General features: G+C 36.9%; 1 protein-coding gene across 7 annotated transcripts in view; it reads left to right on the top strand.

Moving 5' to 3' along the window:
• Nucleotides 1–25,781, top strand: part of TSPAN12 (tetraspanin 12) — a 90,080-nt gene that overhangs the window by 33,334 nt on the left and 30,965 nt on the right. For all 7 annotated transcript variants that reach the window (XM_016189043.2, XM_007525008.3, XM_016189044.2 and 4 more), the window contains exons 5-6: nt 20,424–20,498; nt 25,001–25,108. In XM_016189043.2, coding sequence (XP_016044529.1) covers nt 20,424–20,498; nt 25,001–25,108 — 183 coding nt within the window. The remainder of the gene's footprint in view (nt 1–20,423; nt 20,499–25,000; nt 25,109–25,781) is intronic.

The raw sequence follows: 25,781 nt of genomic DNA, 5'->3' as shown, positions 1-25,781 counted from the left end.
GAGAAACATGTTCTTACTGGAAAGGTGTTTCTGATACTTGGTTGATTGTTTGCAGATACTTATGTAAAAAATGTTCAAGGAAGACACTCAATTTTTTAATGTAAATTTATTTTCCAGATGGCATTTATGTACGTTTTTAGAAAGTAACTGTATTGTCTATTTGTGGCTGACTGGACATAGAAATATTTTCTTTTAGATAGATTATATATGTGTTTTTTTTTCCAGATAGTATCAGTTTGAGAGTTTTCACTACAAAGAAGAATAGGATGGAGATAATGTTATATTAGTAGAATGCATTTTTTGTATTTATTTATTTATTCTCTTTTTTTGCCCTTGTTGTTTTATTGTTGTAGTTATTATTGTTGCTGTTACTGATGTCATTGTTGGATAGGACAGAGAGAAATGGAGAGAGGAGGGGGAAGACAGAGAAGGGGAGAGAAAGATAGACACCTGCAGACCTGCTTCACCACCTGTGAAGCGACTCTCCTGTGGGTGGGGAGCCGGGGGCTCGAACCGGGATCCTTCCACCGGTCCTTGTGCTTTGCACCATGTGCGCTTAACCCACTGCACCACTGCCCAACTCCCAGTAGAATGCATTTTTATGAAAATGTTCAAAGTTATCCATATATCGTTTCCTGTATTTCCTAATTACTTATAAAGTTTATTGCTCTCAAAAATGTAAGAATACTATACGTTACTTGGCTTTGTTATGGAAGATTGGTTTTGTTTTCATTAGACAGATAAAAATTGGAAATAAAAATTTTTAAAATAAATTTATTTTCTAAAAAATGAAAGTCAGTTTATACAAAACTGAATATTACCTTCTTTGAATATTATTATATTAATTATTAACAGTAAAATAATTAAAGTTATAGAATACAATATATTACCTTCTTTGTTGTTATTTTTGCCAGGATTTTATCTCTGTAAACTGACATTTTTTCAGATAGAGAGACAAAGAGAGAATGGAAATCATCACAGCACTAGTGGCTGCTGAATTTGAACCTGGGTCAAGACAGGTGTATTATCCAGTGTAATTTACCTACATAGCATCTAACTTCATTATACAAATTATAAAATGTAAATAAATGTAAAAATTAATTTTATTATTGAAAAGGAACATAAGACTGACATACATTTAAAACAAACATTTAAAAACAAAAAGAGATTGTGATATTTTTGATATATTGTACAGGATTTTGACATAGCCATGTGGAAAGCAAAGTAGAAATAATAATATATTGTGTTATGTTTCAAGGAATAAATTAATTACATAAATCTTTAGCACAATAATTGATTTGTTCATTCTCAAATGCTTATAGTCAGTCACATATACACATTTGCATATATAAATAGCAATACAAGTATAATTGCCTTTTACAAACTTTTTTTTAGCCACCAGGGTTTATTGCTGTGCTGGGGCTCTAAGATTGCATGAAGAATCTATTTCTCCTTCCAGCCATTCCCTCTCTTTTACATTTTTTCTTTTCTTTTTCTTTTTGGATAGAGACAGGAGTTGAGAAGGAAGGGGGAGATATAGAGGGAGAAAGAGACAACTGCAGCACTGCTTTACTACATGTGAAGCTTTACTCAAGAAAGTGGCTACCAGGGGTTTGAATTAGGTCCTTGTGCATGGTAATACGTGCACTCTACAGGATGTATCACTGCCAGACCCTAAGTCATACAAACTTTTATATGTTTTTCATATTATTGGGTTGTTGGGAAAATCATAACATTTTTCTTATGATTTTCTCTGCAAAAAGGTATCATGATTTTCCTGACAACCCAATATATATGCCCAATACTTGAATATATACATACATTCAACAAATTAAATTCAGGTCTCTCTCCATCCTTGAACAAAATTGCCTAGAAGAATTCTAAGCATCATAATTTTGTAATTGAAATGAGCAATTGTGGAAAATGGTACAATTCATATGGATTTGAGCTGACTTTATATATAGTTTCAATGAAAAGTATTGCAAAGCACACCAAATTTCTAAAAAAAAATGTTCAGTATGGTCTACAAAAAGAGATCTCTAGGTAGAATTTAATAATAAATCTAATTCTTTACCAAACCTAAATCTAATTCTTTAACAAACAGGAGGCATGTTCAGTTTTGTTCTCTCTCTCTCTCTCTGTCCCTCTCTCTGTCTCCCTCTCTCTCTCATGTTGTTTTGTTACCCCACCCCTCCTTTTGAAGGAATTTAATTTTGAATATTGTCCTTTGACTTTATGGATAATGAAGAACTTTCTTGCCCTTACTCCTACTACCTAGACATATTTCCTGCCACACCTCAACATGGATATATAATTTTGGCTCAGCCAGTGCATACATGATTACAACCATGTAAATGCTATTCATAACTGAACCAGATAAGCAAGTGGACTTTTTGTTTTCATTTTGGAACTATATTTTGTTTTTCTTGGAATTTGTTGTTCTCTTTGTTTTGTATGTATTTCTGTCTAATTCAATTCTGAACTTACCCATTGTAATTTTTCTTTTTATAAATTCAGTTATTATTTTTTTTCCTCAAGAAAGTCTCTCCCAGAATGTTCTAGACCTGCATCAGTCTAGACCTGCTGACGTTGTTGCCATCATGGGATATCCCTTTACTACTGTTTTGGGATTTCCTTTGCCTCCCTCTTGTTTTAGATTCCGTGTTTCCTGGAGTCCAAGTTATTGTCTTCTGTATTTGGTCTCTCATGTTAGGAAGGGCATCTTCTAGTAGTTTCCTGGAAAAACATGCACATTAGATTTTTTTTTTAAAGCATGGCTAATTTAAAATTATTTTTATGTGTATTCTTATCTTCATTTTGATGGTTGTATATATAGAATATAATTCTATAAATTTTTTTCCTACAGATTTTTAAAGACATCCTCCCATTATCCTCTATCTTCTAATGTTCTATTGAGAAATCTAGTGCTATTTTCATTTGCTTGAGGCTTTGGATCTTTGTGGGAAAATGTATGTAAGTTTTGAACTTCAATTCTCTGTTCTTAGTGCTGTTCTTTTCCCTCTAATATATCTAATGCTTCCATTCCTGAGGTAGTTCTATTGTCTCTACAGAATGATGCCCCCTCCCAATCCTTTATATTTTTGGTGCAAATAGTCACCCAGTTATATAGTATGTGGAAGGGGCAGGAGGAATCGAACTTCTTGAGTATGTTTTCATCTTTTTAATTTTACCTTTATCTACTTGTTAAAGTGCTCTGTAATATGAATCAGGTTGATGTCAACTTACCTACTACTACTGATTAAACATTTTTGGGAGGAGGTGGGGAGGGAAATACGGAGAATTTTATTACTTTTTTTGTCTTATTTATACCTCGGATATACTTACTATTCTTTTTTCCTTATCTCTGGGCTGATGCGCTTTAAAGTACTTTTTCATTGTTTAATCTACTTTCCTGTCTGGGAAATCCTGGATATGGGTGTTAGGGAAATGGATAATTTTTTGTAAACAAATGTTTCTTGAGGAAAAATATCTCCTTGGGGCTGTAAGATAGCTTGTCTGGCAAGGTAATGTGGTTATGAGTTCTGCAGCCACACAAGAGTGCCAAGGAATTCGGGGAATCTCCAGTATTGTGTTGTCTCTACTTCTCTCTCTCTTAAATAAAAAGAATGATTGGGAGTCGGGCTGTAGTGCAGCGGGTTAAGCGCAGGTGGCGCAAAGCACAAGGACAGGCATAAGGATCCTGGTTCAAACCCCGGCTCCCCACCTGCAGGGGAGTCACTTCACAGGCGGTGAAGCAGGTCTGCAGGTGTCTATCTTTCTCTCCTCCTCTCTGTCTTCCCCTCCTCTCTCCATTTCTCTCTGTCCTATCTAACAACGACAACAACAATAATAACTACAATAATAAAACAACAAGGGCAACAAAAGGGAATAAATAAATAAAATAAATATTAAAAAAATTAAAAAAAAAATAAAAAGAATGATGAAGTCAGCCAGAGAGTGGTGAAATTTTGCCTTTGTGTGACATCAGCATTGGAAAGGAAGGAAGAAAGAGGGAAAAGAAGGAAGGAAGGAAGGAAGGAAGGAAGGGAAAAGCATCAAAGAAGGAAAGAGAAAGAAAGAAAGAAAGAAAGAAAGAAAGAAAGAAAGAAAGAAAGAGAGAGAGAGAGAAAGAAAGGTAGATAGGTAAAGGAGAGAAAAGAAAGAAAGAAAAAAAGGCCTAATGAGCAGCCTTAATGTAGGGCTTTGCATACTTGGGGCCCATAAGAGAGAGCAAAAAAGACAAATTGAGTAGAAAATCCCATGAATGGTAAAGTAGTGCTTTGTGTGGTCTCTTTCATCAAAGAAAGAAGAGTTTCTTTGATATTCTACTACTTTGTGTGGACACATATAAGGAGATAAAATAAACAGTTGTAAATTAATTCTTTCTGATTCTGCTTGGAGATGCATTTACTTATAAGTCATTAAGGGCTTAAAATAGGGAGGTAATTTTTTTATACCCTTCCCTTCCTTTTTAAATATTTCCAGTGGGTGAAGGTTAGTAACCTATGCCATTCTTGTAATTCTATGGCCAACCTTAGATTAAAGTAACAGACAGACAGACTTCAGTACTAACAAAAAACAAAACAAAACAAAAGTAGTTTCCTTACCCTCCACACCTTTCCTGCTTTAAGTTTTTAGTTAATATACTCTGAAAATTACCACATGTATTCTGAATGGACATGAATTTTGCTCAAGATTGTCTCAGATAATTTGTTGGTTTAGATATCCTTTGTTGAATTAAACCAAGTTTGACAAATAAAAATCTCAGATGTCCTTGAGTTTCTCTGACTAATTTGATCACAGGTTTCTTGTTAACATTTTATTCCCTTTAGCTTATTCTTACACATATCTGTTTTGGTTTTGAATGCTTTACTACATGCCTTTTTTGCAGATTGCACTAAGATAACACAGTGTACACTTAAATGCCTAAGACAATTTACATACTAAAAAAAAAAAATGGTGTGCAGACTCTCCCCATCGTTCTTGAGTTATCAAATAAATATTTTAAACTGATAGTCTTTGGAGGGGGTGAGCAATTTTATTTCACTGCCATCCTCCTAGTATATTACATCTATTGCAAACTGTATGTTAAGTGTTTAAAACATGATTTCACTTGTCCTCATGAAGTTTATATTCTAGTAGATACTGAGATATCAGTAATGATGATTACTAATTATGGGGTGCTTACCTTCCAGCAACTTTATTTTTTTAACATTTAAAAACTGTTTATTTTATATGGTAAGACAAAGAAAAATTGAGAGTCACCTGCAGTACTATTGCACCCTTTGTGAAGCTTTCCCCTTATAGGTAGGAATCGGGGGCTTGAACCTGGGTCTTTGAGCATGGTAATATGTGTACTTAACCAGTGTGCCACTGCCCACTCCCTACAGCAGTTTTACTTGATTGAATCCATAGCACAACACTACTGGGTAATTTTAATATTCTTATTTTACAGATGAGGAAAGTATGACTTAGTGGTTTATCAAAGATCATATTACTGGTCTAAAAAGGAACCAGACAGTGAAGCTAGGTAATTTTATTTTTAAAGTCTTCCCTATATAGATAATTCTATTATATATAGATATATTCTTCCCTATATAGATAAAGAAATTAACAGGGGCCAGGAGGGTGGTACACCAGTAAAGCACATGTTACAGTGTGCAAAGGTATGGGTTCAAATCCAGCTTCCCAAGTAGTGGAGCAGTGCATCAGGTGTCCTTCTTTCTCCTCCATTTCTTATCTATTTCTTACCTATCTCTATAGAAATTAAAAAAAAAAAAACACTAGGGGAATAAGATTGCTAAGTGAAATCCCAGCAACAATCCTGATGGAAAAGAATTAACAAAACAATTTCATTCTGTGAGATAGTGGGGCACTTAACTGAAAAGTAGTTGAAAAGTAGTTATTCTTACTTTTTTTTTATTTAAGAAAGGATTAATTAACAAAACCATAGGGTAGGAGGGGTACAGTTCCACACAATTCCCACCACCCAATCTCCATATCCCACCCCCTCCCCTGATAGCTATCCCATTCTCTATCCCTCTGGGAGCATGGACCCAGGGTCATTGTGGGTTGCAGAAGGTAGAAGGTCTGGCTTCTGTAATTGCTTCCCCGCTGAACATGGGCATTGACTGGTCAGTCCATATTCCCAGTCTGCCTCTCTCTTTCCCTAGTAGGGTGGGTCTATGGGGAAGCAGAGCTCCAGGACACATTGGTGGGGTCTTCAGTCTAGGGAAGCCTGGCCGGCATCCTGATGACATCTGGAACCTGGTGGCTGAAAAGAGAGCTAACATACGAAGCCAAACAAATTGTTGAGCAATCATGGACCCAAAGGTTGGAATAGTGGAGAGGAAGTGTTATGGAGGTACTCACTGCAAACTCTAGTGTATATATTTTGCAGTAGTTTACGGATACATGTGAACATATGCTCTCTCTCACAGAAACTGGTGTATATCTAGGTTTTGGGACTTTGTTAGAAAGTGAACCACCTGAGATGGAATTAGAGTGTACTATGAAAGGAAAGGTCTCACCCGAGTAATGAAGCTGAAGGGTTGTCATTCCACACGTGAAATCTCTGGACACAGTCTGAAGTGAAGCATGTTGAGGTGGCAATCGTTGTGTTGTTTCGGTTGTGATTGGCAGATGCAATATTATTTGATATGGATTGGGAGAGGCATACGGGAAAGTGGGCCCTATCCAATGGTTCCAGGACTGGGGGAAATAGAGGCTCTATAGTGGAGATGTGAGGTTCCTGCTGTCTTAGGGTTCAAAAAGACAATGGATAGTTAATGTTATCATCACATTATTTGGTAATTGGATTAACTTTGAAAAGTCCTTTTGTTAGGTTTTGCTGTACAGTACCCAGTATCTTGTATATAGCTGTGCTATTGGTTGCTTCTGATCTACTTGGTCTAGGCTTTTGAGAGAGTCTTCATATCAGTTACACAGCCTATATATTGAAAAGATTCAGTTTGTGTTTTGAAAAACTTCGAGACATACAATTAATTTTCCCCCTCTCGTATTAATTAACTAGTGATTTATATGACTACATTTTACTAGGAGTGTACATCAACACCATTCCCACCACCAAAAGACTGTGACCCATCCCTCCCACCCAATCCCACCCCCCACTGACCCAGGAAGATGCATGTCTACCCCTCACCTCAAGGTTATTACTTTGGTGCCCTACTTACAATTTGGTCAGATCCTGCTTTTAGTTTCCCTTTCAGATCTTCTTCCTCAACTTCTGTTGATGAGTGGGATCATCCCATACTCATCTTTATCTTTCTGACTTAGCTCACTTAACATAATTTCTTCTAGCTCTGTCCAAGATGGGTCAGAGAAGGTGGGTTCATTGTTCTTGAAAGCTGCATAGTATTCCATTGTGTATATATACCACAGCTTTCTCAGCCACTCATCTGTTGTGGGGCACCTGGGTTGCTTCCAGGTTTTAGCTAATATGAATTGTGCTGCTATGAACATAGGAGTACACACCTCTTTTTGGTTGGCTGTTATGGAGTCCTTGGGGTATAACCACAGGAGAGGAATTACTGGATCATATGGAAGGTCCATGTCTAGCCTTCTGAGAGTTTTCCAGACTGCTCTCCATAGAGGCTGGACCAATTTGCATTCCCACCAGCAATGTAAAAGGGTTCCTCTGTCCCCAAAACCTCTCCAGTATTTGTTGCTGCTGTCCTTTTTGATGTATGCCATTCTTACAGGAGTGAGGTGGTATCTTAGTGTTGTCTTAATTTGCATTTCTCTGACAATCAGTGACCTAGAGCAGTTTTTCATATGTTTGTTAGCCTTTTGGATCTCCTCTGTGGTGAATGTTTTGTTCATTTCCTCTGCCCATTTTTGGATGGGGTCATTTGCTTTTTTGGTACTAAGTTTGCTGAGCTCTTTATATATTTTGGTGATTAGTTTCTTGTCTGATGTATGGCATGTGAAGATCTTCTCCCATTCTGTGAGGGGTCTCTTTGTTTGTGTGATAGTTTCTTTGGATGTGTAGAAGCTTTTCAATTTGATGTAGTCCCATTGGTTTGTTTCTGCTTTAGTCTTCCTTGCAATTGGGTTTGATTCATCAAAGATGTCCTTCAGGTATAGGTGGGAAACTGTTTTACCAATGTTTTCATCTAAGTATTTTGTTGTTTCTGGTCTGACATCTAGGTCTTTGGTCCATTTGGAGTTGATTTTTGTTTCTGGTGAGATAAAGTGGTTCAATTTCATTCTTCTGCATGTTACAACCCAGTTTTCCCAGCACCATTTATTGAAGAGAGCCTCCTTCTTCCATTTAATGCATTGGGCTCCCTTATCAAAGATTAGATGTCCATAGGTGTGGGGATTTATTTCTGGGCTTTCAATTCTGTTCCACTGGTCTGTGTGCCTATTTTTGTTCCAGTACCATGCTCTTTTGATGATGATGGCTTTATAATATAGTTTAAGGTCTGGGAGTGTGATGCCTCCATTTCTGTTTCTTTTCCTTAAGATGGTTTTGGCAATTTTAGGTGTTTTCATGTTCCAGATAAATGATTGTAGTGTTTGTTCTATTCTCTTAAAGAAGCTTGGTGGAACTTTGATGGGTATTGCATTAAATTTGGATGTGGCTCTGGGGAGAATATTCATTTTGATGATATTTATTCTTCCAATCCATGAGCATGGGATATCTTTCCATTTCTTGGTATCAGTTTCTATTTCCTTGAGTAGCGACTCATAGTTTTCAGCATACAAGTCTTTCACTTCTTTGGTCAACTTTATTCCTAGGTATTTGATTTTGCTGCAACAGTAAATGGGAGTGATTTCTGGATGTCTTCTTCTTCAGATTTCATATTTGCATAAAGAAATGCCATTGATTTTTGTACATTGATTTTGTAGCCTGATACCTTGCTATATTGCCTAATAATTTCCAGTAGTTTTCTGCTGGATTCTTTAGGTTTTTCTATGTATACTATCATATCATCTGCAAATAGTGAGTGCTTGACTTCTTCCGTCCAATCTGTATTCCTTTGATTCCTTTCTCTTGCCTGATTGCTATGGCAAGAACTTCCAGTACTATGTTGAAGAGTAATGGTGACAGTGGACAGCCCTGTCTAGTCCCCGATCTGAGGGGGAATGCTTTCAGCTTCTGTCCATTGAGTATGATGTTGGCTGTAGGTTTGCTATATATAGACTCCACTGTCTTGAGGAATTTCCCATATATTCCCATTTTTTGTAGAGTTTTGAGCATGAATGGGTGTTGGATTTTGTCAAAGGCTTTCTCTGCATCTATTGAGATAATCATGTGGTTTTTGGCTTTGCTTTTTATTGATATGGTGAATGACATTGATTGACTTATGGATGTTGAACCAGCCTTGCATTCCTGGGATGAATCCCACTTGGTGGTGATGAACAATCTTTTTGATATGTTGCTGTATCTGGTTGGCCAAGATCTCGTTTTAATAGTTTGGCATCTATGTTCATCAGAGATATTGGTCTGTAGTTTTCCTTTTTTGTTCTGTCCCTATCAGCTTTTGGTATCAGGGTGATGCTGGCTTCATAGAAGGTGGAAGAGAGTATTCCTGTTTCTTCATTCTTATGGAAAAGCTTAAGAAGTATGGGTACTGTTTCCTGACAGTTTTGTAGAATTCATTTGTGAAGCCATCTGGTCCAGGACTTTTGTTGTTGGGGAGGTTCTTAATAACGGTTTCAATTTCTTTTTCTGTGATTGGTGCATTTAGATTTTGTAGTTCTTCTTGGTTCAGTTTTGGAAGGGCATATGCTTCTAGGAATTGTTCCATTTCTTCCAGATTCTCTAGCTTGGTGGCATATAGTTCTTTATAGAAGTTTCGCAGGATTCTCTGGATTTCTGTGGTGTCAGTTGTAATATCTCCTCCATCGTTTACAATTCTGTTAATTTGAGTCTTCTCTCTTTTTTGTTTGGTGAGTCTGGCTAGGGGTTTGTCAATTTTGTTTAATCTTTCAAAGAACCAACATTTGGCTTCATTGTTCTTTTGTATGGTTCTTTTATTTTCGATGTTGTTTATTTCTGCTCGAACTTTAGTGTTTTCTGTCCTTCTGGATGCTTTAGGGTTCCTTTGTTACTCTTCCTCTAAGTCCTTGAGGTATGCAGTAAGGTCATTCATTTGAGCTTCTTCTTGGTGTTTTATATGTGATTGTATGGCTATAAGTTTCCCTCTCAGTACTGCTTTAGCTGTGTCCCAAATATTTTGATAGGTTGTGTCTTCATTTTCATTTGTTTCCAGGAACATTTGAATTTCCTGTTTGAGTGAATCTCTCACCCAGAGATTCTCTTAAAGTGTATGTTGTTTAGTTTCCAAATTCTGTGACTTTTAATAATCGTCTGTTTGTTGTTAAATGTTAATTTTAGTCCACTGTGGTCTCAGAAGATACTTGGGATGATTTCAATTCTCTTGAATTTATTGATGCTGTCTTTGTGGCCTAACATGTGGTCTATCCTTGAGTATGTGTTATGTGGATTTGAAAAGAAGATGTATTCCAGTTTTGGGGGGTGAAGGACTCTGAAAATGTCCAAGAGGTCTAGTCTGTCAATCTCTTCATTCAATTCTCTTGTATCTTTATTGGTTCTCTGCTTTGTTGATCTGTCTAAGTGTGAGAGTGGGGTATTGAAGTCTCCCACTATTATTGTATTACTATTTATGTATTTTTGAAATTCTTTCAGTAAGTGCTTGACATATTTAGATGGTCCCTCATTGGGTGCATAGATGTTAATGATTGTTAAGTCTTCTTGGTTGATTGATCCTCTAATCATTATGTAGTGTCCTTGCCTATCTTTTATTACTTTATTAATTTAAAATCTATCATGTCTGAGATGAGAATGGCTGTTCCTGCCCTTTTTTGTGGTCCGTTAGCCTGTATGATAGTTTTTCCATCCTTTCACTTTAAGTCTGTGTTTATCTTGTTGTGACAGATGTGATTCTTGCAAGCAGCATATGGTTGTATTATGTTTTCTGATCCATCCCCCAACTCTGTGCCTTTTGATGGGTGAGTTTAAGCCATTGACATTTATTGATATTATGGATTTAATGTATTGTAGTGCCATTGTTCAAAAAAAATTTTTTTGTTTGCTCTTATATATTGCCAGTATTATAGTGATGTTCTTGTTTAGAAGAGGTCTTTTAGAACCTCTTTAAGGGCCGGTTTGGTGATGGTCGCCTCCTTTAACTGTTGTTTGTCTAAGAAGGTTTTGATCCCTCCATCTGGTTTGAATGAAAGTCTAGCAGGATATATTATCCTTGGTTGAAACCCTTTTTCATTCAGGGCTCGATAGTTATCTTGCCATTCTCTTCTGGCTTTTAGAGTGAGTGGAGAAGTCTGCAGATAATCTTATGAGTTTTCCCTTGTATGTGACTTTTTGTTTCTCTCTTGCAGCCTTTAGGATCCTTTCTTTATCCTTTCTCCTTTTCATTGTGACTATAATGTGTCTTGCTGTCTTCAGGTCTGGCTTGATTCTGTTTGGTACTCTCTGGGCCTCTTGAATCTTGATGTCCTTTCTGTTATTCAGGTCTGGGAAGTGTTCTTCTATTATTTCCTCTAGAATGTTTGATTCACCTTCCTCTCTTCCTCTCGCAGGCCAATTATGCGAATGTTACTTCTTTTGAGATCATCCCATATGTCTCTGTTGTTGTTTTCAGTGTCTCTCAATCTCTTTTTAAGCCCTTTCACCTCTTTCATCATTTTCTCTAACTCATCCTCTGTCTGACTAATTCTGTTTTCTGCTTCTGTTAGTCTGCTTTCCCTTGCCTCAGCTTCTTTCTTCATTACAGCTATTTCAGCTTTCTGTTCTCTAGTTGCCTCAACATAATCAGTATTTTCCTTGGGGGTCTCAACTGTTGTTTCCCTAATACTGACATTCCTTTCCTCCAATGTTGTTTTCATTTCTGTGATTATTAATTTTATTATTGCTTGCATACTTTTCTTATCTATGGTTACTTCTGGCTGATTTTTAGTTTCTTCTGGTCTCTTGTCTTCATTCATTGGAGTATCAGTTTTATTTGGTTTTAATCTACCCATTTTTTTATGTGTTTCTTTTTTTATGCTCTGTTGTTCCTCAGTTGTTGTGTCTTGAGAACAAGCAACACTGTACTAAATACCTTTATGACAATTGCACTCACCAACCTCAGGAATTACAGTAGCAACTGAACCAAGTATTGAAGCAGTTTAATCAGTTAGCCAAACAATTTCTCCAGTCCGTGAAAAAATAGTAACCAAATCCCAGTGAAGAAGAAAGAGAAAAGAAAGAAGGCTAGCAAGAATAGACAGTTATGCAAATCTACTATCCACTGTATATTCTAGGGGTAACAAGAGGGGAAAGGGAACTAGAGCAGAGATACACACATAGAGAGTCCACTCTGAGTCAGATTTCTTCCCCAAAATAATTCACAAATTCAGAAAGGCAAAGAAGAAGGAAGGAAGAAGTGTATGACAAGATAAAAAAAAAAAAAGAAAAAGAGACAAGTGAGAGAAAAGTGAAAAGATAAGAAAAAGAGCTGTAATTAAAGAGCAGTGAAAGGAAAGGTTTTTTTTTTTGATTACTTTATTTTTAATTTAATTTAATTTTTTTCAATTAGCTAGGAGGAGGAGGGAGAGGAGAGTATGTAGAGGAGGTAGGATTAAGGAGATAAGTTCCTCCAACAATAAATAAGATGCCCACTACCCTAGCAATGAAAGATACCCTAAGAGTTAATTCTGATCAACCTAAAGGGGGGGAAGACATATGCCTTTATATAGTATTAATAATAAAATAGAGCGGGTAAAAAAAAAAAACAACCCTGTCCCAGATTACCTCAAACCTTGTGATCAGAGGCAGCTGATTGTTAAGAATGAGAAAAAAAAACAAAAAACCTCAGGACTAGACAAGGATGGCTGAAATAGACAGTTATGCAAATCTACTATCCACTGTATATTCTAGGGGTGGCTAAAGGAGGAAGGGAAGTTGAGCAGAGACACTCGCAGTGGGAGTCCACACTGAGTCAGAATTCTTCCCCCAAATATTTCCCAAATGTGTATCAGTGAATTCAAAAAAGCACACTGTTTGGTGGTGTGGGGCCTGGGGCTTGTGGCTTTGGAAGCTGTAGGATTAAGGAAGAAAGGATGACAAGAATGAGAAAAAGAATAAAAAAAGAAAGAGAGAGAGAAGAAAGAAAAAGATAAGAAAAAGAACAGTCATAAAAGAGCGGTGAAAGGAAAGTTTTTATTTATTTATTTATTTATTTATTTTTAATTAATTAGCTATGCAGGGTGAGGTGGAGGGGGTTGGCTACTTAGAAAGAAAAAAATTGGTAAAGACAGAAGCTCAGCAGGGGAGCCTGCTAGGAGCTGGTCCCCAGGGACTGGTTATGGGGGGAAGGGGGAGGTTGTGTGCTTAATAATTAAAAGGAACTAAAATTTTTTTCCCTTTTTTTCTACTCTATTTCTTAACCCAAATTAAGTTATAGTCACCTCCTTGGTGTCACCGCTAGGACCCCTTATTGACTGGCCTACTAAAGGCAGAAAATCCTACCGTTTCCGGAAGATGTGGTCAGAGCTCAAGCCACTAGCAGCTTCTCAGTCCGCCATCTTCCGGGAACCCCCGTCTATTCTTACTTTTAAAGACTTGGTGAAAAAATATCACCAATTAATTTTGTCATTTGGAAATGTGCCCCATTATTTTCTTGCCTTATTTGATGTAGTCTTTTTTAAAATGAACATCTATCTGTAATAAAATATTTGTAGAACACACACATTTCAATTTAATTATAACCGAGGAACTTTGCTATTTTTAAGGAACTCTGTATTAAATAATTTTTCAAAGCAAATTGGCTGGTTCGTACTACAAATAACAGCATTCTAATTTCCTTGTGTAAACACACACTTTTTCTTTCTTGATGTGTTTAAAATATTTATTTGATAACTCAAGAAGGATGGGGAGAGTCTGCACACTGTTCCCTTTTTTAGTATGTAAATTGTCTTAGGCATTTTGGTGTACACTGTGTTATCTTAGTGCAATCTGCAAAAAAAGGCATGTAGTAAAGCACTCAAAACCAAAATAGATATGTGTAAGCATAAGTTAAAGTGAATCAAATGTTAACAAGAAACTTGGGGTTCAAATTAGTCAGAGAAACTCAAGGACATCTGAGCTTGGCCCTTTTATTTGTCAAATTAGTCATCATTCCCCTTGACACTTATAGAATACCTGCTCTTTTTTTTTTTTTTGCCTCCAGGGTTATTGCTGGGGCTTGGTGCCTGCACCATGAATCCACTGCTCCTGGAGGCTATTTTTTTCCCTTTTTGTTGCCCTTTTTTTTGTTGTTGTTGTTGTTGTGGGTATTATTATTGTTGTATTGATGTAGTTGTTGTTGGATAGGACAGAGAGAAATGGAGAGAGGAGGGAAAGACAGACAGAGGGGGAGAGAAAGATAGACACCTGCAGACCTGCTTCACTGCTTGAACTGGGATTGTTGGGCTGGTCAGGTCCTTGCACTTCAAGCCATGTATATATATGTATATATATATGCCCTTAACCTGCAGCACTACTGCCTGACCCCAGAGTACCTGCTGTGTGAGAAGAGTTACTTTAGCACTGTGGGTTATGTCTGTTGTTGCCATCAGAGTTTGTAGCCTCAGCTCTCTCAATGGCTGAATTTGTCAGATTTATAAGAGGTGCTTTTTTTTTTTTAAGTCACTAACTGGAACTTTGGTTTAGTTCACTGTATATTTGGTATAAAAAGTGTGAGTTCACAGAAATAGTTGGTATGACTTTAAAAGGGAAGAAAAGGCAGGACCATAGAAAAAAGGAAAGTATATATAAAATATAGATAGATAATTATAGAAATAATAGTGCATCCATATCTGTAATCTTGGGAGAACTACTACAGTTTCCAATGGAGGGAATGAGGATATAGCAATCTGGTGGTGGGAAAGATGTGGAATTATACACCCACTATTCCTCCCTTCCCTTCCCTTCCCTTCCCTTCCCTTCCCTTCCCTTCCCTTCCCTTCCCTTCCCTTCCCTTCCCTTCCCTTCCCTTCCCTTCCCTTCCCTTCCCTTCCCTTCCCTTCCCTTCCCTTCCCTTCCCTTCCCTTCCCTTCCCTTCCCTTCCCTTCCCTTCCCTTCCCTTCCCTTCCCTTCCCTTCCCTTCCCTTCCCTTCCCTTCCCTTCCCTTCCCTTCCCTTCCCTTCCCTTCCCTTCCCTCCCCTCCCCTCCCCTCCCCTCCCCTCCCCTTCCCCTCCCCTCCCCTCCCCTCCCCTCCCCTCCCCTCCCCTCCCCTCCCCTCCACTTTCTTTTTTTCTATTTTATTAGGTAGGACAGAGAAAAATTGAGAGAGAAGGGAGAGAAAGAGAGAAAGACCTGCAGACCTGTTTCATCACTCTTAAAGTATCCCTGCTGCAGATGGTGAGCAGGGGGCTTGAATCCCGATCCTTGAGCAGGTCCTTGAGCATAGTACTATGTGTGCTGAACCAGGTGCACCTCACCCTGTCCCCTGTTATAAGTTACAGATTTTTTACAATACCTTCCTAAATATGCTTAAATCATAGTATTCCAAGTTCATTATAAAGTTTACATTAAGAAGTCGAAGGTGATGTTATACCTATGGGTTTTCTATACCATTGTCTGAATTTATACTGGGCCCTCACTATTCCAATACTTTTTTTTTTCTGTTCAGATAGAGAGTGACAGAGATAGGGAGACAGGGAGCTAAGGAAAGATACCACAGCACTGAATTTGCCTCTTAATGCATTATTAGTTCAAACTTGAATCAAGTGCATGACAAAGCAGGCTTATCTTGGCCTGAAGATTAATTCAGGTATTGCTTGTATTGTATACATGTGCATGCATGCCCTTGGCTCTGTGCTGGAAGTCTTTCTCTGATAAAACAGAGACATCTTAAAGTAGCCAGTACTACAGGAGGCAAGAAAGAGGATATGGCTCAAGTGGGACTTAAAAGAATATAAAATCAATCCAGAGGGTCTGGGTGGTGACACATCTGATTGAGCACATTACAATGGACCTGGGTTTGAGCCTCTGGTCCCCATCTGCCGGGGAAAACTTTTCCAGTGGTGAAACAGGGCTGCAGGTGTCTCTGTGTCTCCCTCTCTATCTTCCTCTTCCCTCTCAATCTCTGGCTGTCTCTATCCAATAAATAAATAAAGAGTATTAAAGATTTTAAAAATCAAGTCAATCCATAAGTCTGTATGATTATCTCCAAGACCAAGTCATGATATTTCCTATTCTCTTTCTACCAGTAGCACACATCATTCTCACTCGGGACCCTGTTTTATCTTTAGAGATATTTCCATTTTTCATGGCTGCTGGTTTTCATTATAAACATAACATCTATTTTGAAAGGGATATAGGTCAGGGACCTGAGAAAGCAAAAATATCGCGCATTATGGCCTTTCTCTGGAGTCTTACGCTCTCTTAGGACCTTATGTTATAAAAATCAGAAAGTTGATTTATCATAAAATTGCTAAATATTTTCTTTGTAGTATAATGTGTGAAAACATTATTGTTACTGTCCAGCAGAAATCTCTTAAGCAGGCATTAAAGGATTCTCAGAGATAATCTTGCTTGTAATACTATGTTCACAAACTTTTCTCTAATCTTTATTTAGTTCAAGACTAAATATTTTACAAGATGGCAACTCTTGGAGATGAGAACTGAGCAGACTGGAGCAGACTTTGAGTACTAACCGTGCTAAAAAATAAAGTCTTTATAAAAGAGATTTCCTTACCCAATACAATATATTATTTTGAAAACATATTATCATTGTTGTTGTTATTTTGTCATTGCCAGCTATTCACCACTCCAGGCAGACTTTTTTCAGATAGAGAGACAGTGACAGAGAAAGAAACCACAATACCAAAGTTTCCTCCAATGTAGTAGGGGCTAGGGCTTGAACCTGAGTCACACAAATGACAAAGCCATGCTTGACTATGCACTGGAGCTATATTGCTGACACGATGAACTATTATGTTTAAGCCCCATTTTATTCAAGAGTTAATTTAGAAATAATATTTGCAATTTTTAAATAAGAGAAGCAAGATTGATCTAGCGTTAGTAATTTATATTCTTAATTGATAAGTGATACAGTGCTAGAGCACAGGATTACACATGAACGGATTAAGGTGTTATCTCCAGCAACACCGGAAGCCAGAGATGAGCGTGCTCTGTTCAAAAAAAAAAAAAAATATATATATATATATATATATATATATTGAGTATATCAGAGAAATAGTAGAAAATTAATTCTTCAGTGAAGTTTGATTTTCAATACCTTCTATTTCCACTTTCAATTTTTTAACAAAATATTTTTTGACAAAAATATTGCATGAAAAGAAACTCAGTGTTGGGTGGGGTTAGATAGCATAATGGTTATGAAAAGAGACTCTCATGCCTGAGGCTCCAAAAACCCAGGTTTGATCCTAGGCACCACCACAAACCAAAGAAACTCAATGTTTTGGTCAAGATAACTCAAATCCAAATCTTATCTACTTTCTCATCTCATTTTTCAATGAATATCCTAATTCAGCAATATTTTATTTAGTTGCCTTGATAATACCCTTAGTTTCCCATTTTTTGTTTGTTTTATGGAGCAGAAAATTATGTAGTACATAAATTCATGTTGCCTGCTAATGGATTTCTTTCTCTTTTCCTTCCTTCATTCCTTTTTTTCTTTCTTTCTTCCTTCCTTCCTTTTTTTCTTCCTCCCTCCCTCCCTCCCTCCCTCCCTCCCTCCCTCCCTCCCTCCCTCTCTCTCTCTCTCTTTCTTTCTTTTGCCTCCAGGGTTATTATTGCTGGGGCTCAGTGCCTGCACCATGAATCCACTGCTTCTGGAGGCCGTTTTGTTCCCCTTTTGTTGCTCTTGTTGTGGTTATTATTGTTGTTGTTGATGTCGCTCATTGTTGGGTAGGACAGAGAGAAATGGAGAGAGGAGGGGAAGACAGAGATAGACACCTTCATACCAGCTTCACCGCCTGTGAAGTGACTCCCCTGCAGGTGGGGATCCTTACTCAGGTCCTTGGGCATTGCACCACTTGTGCTTAACCTGCTGCTACCGCCCAACCCCCCTCTAATGGATTTCTATTACACACAAAGCCCCAAATCTTTTCAGTGGTCCCTAAGTGTCTTAGAAGGAATGAGTTTCTTTCATTGACTTCTACTGAAATAATACACCACCACTGTTCTCATGAATTTTCCACTCCAATTATGATGAGAAGTTAGGGCAGGGGGTACAAGGTGGTGATAATTATTAATTATTCCTCTTTATAGGAATGAAAACACCATTAAAGGGCATAAACTTTATTACGTTCCTTGCCACAAAGCTAGGTACTCAATAAATGAAAATGAAATGAGTGATGTCAGACAGTGGTTAAGAGCTAGCTGCCTTAGGTTGGGTGATGGGGAAAAGTCTTATTATGAAGATGATTTTTGTCTTTATTGGGGGGAAGAAATGATTTATAATCTACAGTAAAATATAGTAGTTGCTACGTCTATAACATTTCTCAGTTTTCCACATAACAATCTAATCTCCTCCCCTAGCTTCTCATCTGCCATCATGCCCTAGGACCTAAACACGCCTTACCACCCCAAAGTCTTTTACTTTGATGCAATACTTTTAAAAATATTATGGACAGTTTTATTTAGAAAATAATTAATAAAATAAATTAACTAAATTTATTTTTAAATAAAATTAATTTTCTTATTTGTTTAATGAAATAATACTTTACTCAAAGTTCTTTATTACTATTATTATTGATACTAATAGTATTACCATCTATTGTTATTATTATTATTATTATTGAGTTATCAGTGACACTCAGCTCAATGTCTGTACAACAACCCCACAGCTTCTGGATTTTGTTGTTGTTGTTGTTGTTGTTGTTTTTAGTCTTTCCTTTTTCTCTGTGATAGAGAAAGAACAATTAGAGACAGAAAGACAGACAAAGGGAGAGAGAGAGAGATATGAAGCACTACTCCACCACTCATGAAGCTTCTCACCTGCAGGTGGGCACCTGCAGGTTTTTTGAACCAGGCTCCTGCAAGGTTATTGATCCTACAAAGGGTTTTAAATCAGGGTCCTCTGCATGGTAATATATGAGCTCTACTGGGCGTACCACCACTGGTCCCTACTCACGGTTCTTGAGTGACTTAATATAAACATATTTAATAAGTATGGTTCACGAAGTTTTCCAGCTACAGGAGGCGACAGGTCCTTGTGCACTGGAACATGTGCGCTCAACCATGTGCACCGCTACCCAGTCCCTCTGCCTTTAGGTAGCTAAATTCTAGAGCTTCATTTCCAACTCTTAGCTAAGAACTTCTGTGTTGATTAAAGTAAAAGATTTCATCTTTTCATAGAACTTTTTGTCCTTCCTTTTTCTGACCATAGCATACCAGCTAGTGTGATGTGTTTCCTATTCCTGGGCCCTTTAGTTTACTTCCCTGTTCTCTTGCTCAATTTAAAAAAATTTTTTTAATCTTTATTTATTTGCTGGATAGAGACAGTCAGAAATTGAGAAAGAAGGGGGTGATAGAGAGGGCGAGAGACAGAGAGACACATGCAGCACTGCTTCACAAGTGGTGAAGCTTTCCCTCTGCAGGTAGGGACCAGGGGCTCGAATCTGGGTCCTTGTGCAATGTAACATGTGCACTCAACCAGATGTGCCACCAACTGGCCCCTTCAATTTTTTATTATTATTATTCACTAGAAATTCTTTACCTCTTTGTTGCAATCTCCCCCCCCCCGACTTTTTAGAACCCTACATAATGGTCTCTGTGGTTCATAGTAATATGAATTTTTATCTTTGGATTTGTTGTGACATTATATGAAGCTGTATGTTATTTATTTGCCTATGCAATCTTAATCAAAATTTGTGGTAATCTTTCATATATTCTAGAGCCTTCCTTATAGTAAGAATTACTATATAATTTGAATCACTATCAGTACTTGAAATTTTCCCTTATATTATACTTTTCTAAGAATGTATAGGAAACTCCTCTAAATAGAAAAATGAATTAAAATTTGCTTATATGCGTGTTAAACTCACTTTGTTTTAAAAGTAGCTAGGTCAAGATTCTCAGAAAATCTTATTGTAGTTTATCAATTTGTATTTGTAAACATAGAAATTCTTATTTAGTCAAATGAAAGCGGAAACATTTATTAAAAAATACTCTTCTTGGATATAGTTAATAAATAATAACCCACTCAGGTGAGTAACAAATAAATACAGATGTTGAATGCAGTAGCTTCAGATGTCTATCAATTTGAAATAGTCCCCATTTTTCTCCCAAGGGAGCTTTATGAATGTGTGCCTCTACATTTTTGTTCACTAGATAAATAACGATATATGGTTTTTCTTGTCTCTAATCACCATGTTTTACTTGACTTTGGCCTAACAAACATTAATTTTCTTTTCTCCCACAGTACTTTGGAAGTTTACTTGTCATTTTCTGTGTAGAATTGGCTTGTGGTGTTTGGACATATGAGCAGGAAATTATGGTGAGTTCAAAATAGAATATAACCACTCTCTGAAACAGTATCCAGTATCAGCCACCTAAATAAGACTTTGGATAAATTTGTGCATATAATTATTAATTTGAATGTGTGTATACCATATAATAACAATGAGTAGACTCAAAACTTTGAAAAATACTTTCTTTTCTGTGTTTAAAGCCTAGCTTCAAACCACAAGTAGTTGTTTTCACTTGGTATACTATAATATATGCCTTTAAATCCTTAATTTTTTAACATAGATGTAACAGATGAAAAAACATGTAGGAGGTGGCACAGAACTAGTGTAAGGCTTGCAAGCACGAAGTTCTGAGTTTTATCTCTAGTATCACATATACAAGAATGATGCTCTGGTTCCTCTCTCTCTCTCTCTCCCATTATTAAATATATCTAAAAATAATATAGGTTCTAAAATAGTTTTACTAACTTATCAGTGTATATATACATATAACAAAAAAAGACTTTATCTTTTTTGGGATTTGAGAAGCCTTGAAAATGTTTGTTGTGTCTGTTTGCCAATGACTATCTAGTATGTGTCTTCTGTTTACAGCAGATTGAACCACTTCATGAAGTGTATTTGAAGGGTTGTTACCTGTTCATTCCAGTCTCAGAACACTCTCACAATTTGAGACTTGGCTACAGCAAAACAGCCCTTCAGTATTTCTTTCTCTTTCATGTTAGCCCTTGATTCCACTGCAGCAACTTTTTTTTTTCCTCTTTCTTAAAATTTATTTATAAAAAGGGAACACTGACAAAACCATAGGATAAGAGAGGTACAACTCCACATAATTATAACGCTGCTAGAATGAATCAGGCAAAGAGCTTTTCAACCTTAATATATCACCAGTCATATTTGGCATACCATTTACCCTTCACCTTTGTCCACATTACTGTTAATGTTTTCTCTCTTCATTGGTGCAGATTGATGCATTTATCACCAATGAAGTTAAGCACTTTTGCATGTCTGTATTTGCAGGTTGTTTTTATGCTCTACAAGCTAGACTCTGCCTTGTAAGTATTATAAAGTAATTTGGTTTCAGTAGGATGATATTTCAACATGTAGTCATTGGACGGTCTACAGCATGAGTTAATGCAAGGTTATTTGTAAAAATTAGCATTTCAAGGCCCTAGGCCAGATCTGCTAAGTCAGGAAGGGAAAAGCCTAGCAAGAAGAGGCAGGGGCTGGGCATGTCCATTTGTAAATAGTTTTCCAGGTTAGTCTTTAGCATTTTCAAAAGATGTTTCATCTGCCTGGGAGGTGGCACAGTGAGTAAAATGTTCAATTCACAAATATGAGGTTCTGAATTTGACCACTGACATCACAAGTGCCAGAGTGATGATCTTCTTCTCAGTCCCTCCCACCCCCATAAGTGAATAAACAGATCTTTAAGAAAGAAACAAGATTATTTTGTATTTGCTTCAGATAAGTATTTTAGCAGTTATCTACTAGAAGTGTTTTTGGATACTGATTCTCTCATTCAAAATTCTCTGGTGAATCTTACTCTCTGGTGAATCTGCTACTGAATATAAAGTGATAAGTACAGACTGACGGGTATTCTGAACACTCCTGTTTACATGTAAATAATGCTTTGGCATTGCCAAACATCTAAGTCTCTCTAAAAATACTTGTACTCCCAATGTCTGACAACTCTCCATAAAAAATTTTATTTTCTCCTCTATTAAAAATTGAACATTTCTAACTAGTATAATATAAAGTTAAGAAATTCAAAACTTTTTTTCTCATTAAGATAGGAAGACTCCTGCTGTCTTTGAGAATTATATTTTTACTCCAACTATAGAAACTGTGCCTGTTAGGGGAGTAAAAAAGTAATCAGTTCTGTGGACTGTTTCTGTGCTTTATTGGTGGGGGCTGTCATAATTTCTGACTTAAAATATATCTGAATTGTATAATCAGCTCTTTATTTCTTTAGCTTTTATTTATTTATTTTTTTGGTGAAAAGAAGGTCTTTAAACATTAACTTGTTTTGTGGTTTTTTAAAAATGCCTTGTATCCTGCTCCTCTTATTAATGTTTTCTAAGTCTGTGCTACAAGCTTGAAATGAGTTAAACTAAAATATTTTAGAGGAAATGTTAAGAAACTGGAGGAAACTGAAAAGAACTTCTACTTGTTTAGACACATTTTCTATTGTGCAGAGGTGACTTACAGATATCTTCTTAGAATCACAGTGGTACTAAATGGGAGCAAGCTCCTGTTTCAGTTAAGCACTTACATCACTGCTTGTGTAAATCTTCCCCATTGAGTCACCATGCTAGAGCAAGGGTTCTTAAATGTGAAATGTGGAGGGCAATTCATTAGAAACATAATTTGTGAGATTTTTTTATTGCTTCTGAACTGAGAGCAGTGTGAATGAAAAGTGCCATTAAAGTTTATTAGCTGCCAAATTTTGCAGAACTCAGTCTGTACATAGAATGGGCTTTGTGTGGTGAGCTGTTTCATGCAGGAGCCAATATGTGTTTACCTTGATAGTCAGGGCACAGTATTGTGTGCCAGAACCTCAATGATTTTTTTTATATTCCCTGTCACGTTTAGTCTCACATCATTTGTGGTCATAAAGGGGAAACAAGTTATATTTATTTGGAAAACAACTTTTAAAATAAGACTATTCTAATAACCAAGTGAAGTTGTTTGATACTGGTTTTCCCCATTATTTTGGTTCTTTATACATGTTTGCTTGCTAGTCACTATTCCTTTTCTTAAAACAAATCTGCCAGTTACATTATTTGTCTATAAGTGTCAAGATCATTTTTTGCATTTCCATTTATTTAATGTAGAAAAAAGACATAAAATAATAATGATATATGATAACTTGAACTTAGATTAGTTTCCTGAACCAACTTGAACCAATTAAACACAAAGTATGCCCAATCAGTCCATTTAGGGGAAGCAGCATTGGGCTTTTGAGGTATTTTTTTTTTATATATATATTGCATTTCCAAGAAACAAAAACAAACAAAAAAATAATAAGGGAAAACTCTAAAATTTCTGTGAATATGAGTTTTTAATTATCTATATTAATATTACTACTTTTTAAAAGTAAAATTTATAAGTAATTTTCCTTTAAGTTCTGTTTGATTTCTATGTAATTGCCTCTGTGCTGTCTCTTTTTTATTTTTATGTCAAATATTAAATGTCAAGGTTGCTAGACTAATTTTGATATGTACTATGGCATATATTAAATGTGGATGTCTGTCTTGTTTCCCAAAAGTTCCTTTGATGCCAGGTATATGGTGAGACTAGAATTTGTATGCCTTAATTTCTCCTATGACACTGTAGATAAAACAGTATGGCATACTGACTAGATTTCTGACCAGTTGTGTGTGTGCCTTAAGTTCTATCATGAGTAAACACCCTTGTAAGGTACATTATCCTAGGTAACTTGAGAACTGAACAAAAAGATGCTTCCATTTGAGAACTGTTCTTTTTAGATTGCTAGCATGTGTCCAAATTCCAATTTTTGAGAAATTGGTTGCTTACAAATTATTTTAGACTGAGACCTGACTTGATCTTGTTTAATCATCCTCAATTTCATGCCTCCACTCTCTATTGTGTGTTGCTGAAGCCTTGCAAATACATGATTTTATTGCTCCAGTGACTTTTTCACTCAGACAAAGAGACAAAGAGAGATACTGAGAGACAACACAGCACTGGAACACCCTCCTTGATTACAGTGCCATTCTTTTTTGTCATTTCAGAGAATAATATGTTATGAAGTTAAAGCAAAGGGTAATCTTTTTAGGGATATTTTTTGTTCTTTTGTATGAAAAGCTCTTCAGGTATAACTTTATAGTAGTTTCATGATTTCCTTTAATTTGATGTTGGTATTAAATAATTCATATTATTATTTTGTGATTTTGTGAAGACATTGCTGTTGGGAGACAGGAGGTGATGCACCTGTTTCAATGAGCAAGGACCTGGGGTCAAACTCAATTCCCATCTGTAGGGGAAAGCAGGGCTGAAGGTCTCTCTCTCTGCCTCTCTCTCTCCCTTTCTCCCTTACCCCTCTCAATTTCTCTCTGTCCTTTCAAACAAGATAAATATTTTAAATTATTTTAAAAGACGTTGCTTACTTGTTCAATGTGTGTCTGAGAGAGAGAGATAAAACCACAGCATTCTCCATTTTGGTGTTAGTGGTGCCAGATATAAACTGCGGGGCCTCACTCTGCAAGTCCAGTGTTTTCTCTGCCATCTCCTAAGCCACAGAAGTTCCCATTAGTTTGTGAAATATCTCTTCATTTTGTACGAAAACCTACATCTAGAAAATTTCCAGAAAGCACTTAGTAATCTCGAACTTAATTCAGAGCACACACATAATTGGAAAAATAGTAATTGTCACCATCTATGCATTTCAGGGATATGCATGTACAAGAATCTAGGAGATACTGTGTTGATAAATATATGCATGCCTATATGTATTTGTGTTTTACAGTTTTTGATAGTTTGCTTTTCTTTTTTCCTTTTTCCACTCCAGGTTCCAGTTCAGTGGTCTGACATGATCACTTTGAAAGCCAGAATGACAAACTATGGCTTACCTAGATACCGATGGCTTACTCATGCTTGGAATTTTTTTCAGAGAGAGGTAAATAGCTGTAATTTCTGAGGTAAAGGGTGGGATTAAATAACACACTTTCAAAAAAAGAGTTGAGAATTTTGACTTTGGTCACTCTGTGCTGTAAAGTTAAGCCTCTGATTCAGTTGCTGCTGGTATAATTGCTTCTGAGAAACACCTCACATAACCACATGCCCTATTCTTCTTCCCATGTATACCAGTTCTCATTCATTTCATATCTATTCATATATATATATATACATATATATGTGTGTATATATATATGTATATATAGATATATATCCTCTAGGGTTATTGCTAGGGTTTGGTAACAACGTTATGAATCCACTGCTCCTGGTGGCCATTTTTTCCCCATTGGCTAGGACAGAGAGAAATTGAGAGAAGAGGGGAAGATAGAGAGGGGAGAGAAAGACACCTGCAGAGCTGCTTGACCACTTGTGAAGTGATTCCCCTCCAGCTGGTAAGCTGGGGGCTTGAACCAGTATCCTTGTGCTTGGTACTATGTGTGCTTAACACAGTGCATCACTGTCTGACCTCCTGTGGGCTACGTCTGCAAAAACCCCACCACCTCCTTGGCCGCTGGAAGCAAGGGAAGGGTGGACCACCGGAGGTCCAGGGAAGTACCTGAGGGACAGGGAGGGATGGGCGGTGGAGGAAGACATGAACCTCTGGGAGTGCTTCT

The sequence above is a fragment of the Erinaceus europaeus genome, chromosome 8 (genome assembly GCF_950295315.1).
Source record: "Erinaceus europaeus chromosome 8, mEriEur2.1, whole genome shotgun sequence".
In the NCBI taxonomy this organism is placed as follows: domain Eukaryota; kingdom Metazoa; phylum Chordata; class Mammalia; order Eulipotyphla; family Erinaceidae; genus Erinaceus; species Erinaceus europaeus.
The sequence above is the reverse complement of the archived record's forward strand: the minus strand, read 5'-3'. Positions and strand labels throughout refer to the sequence as shown.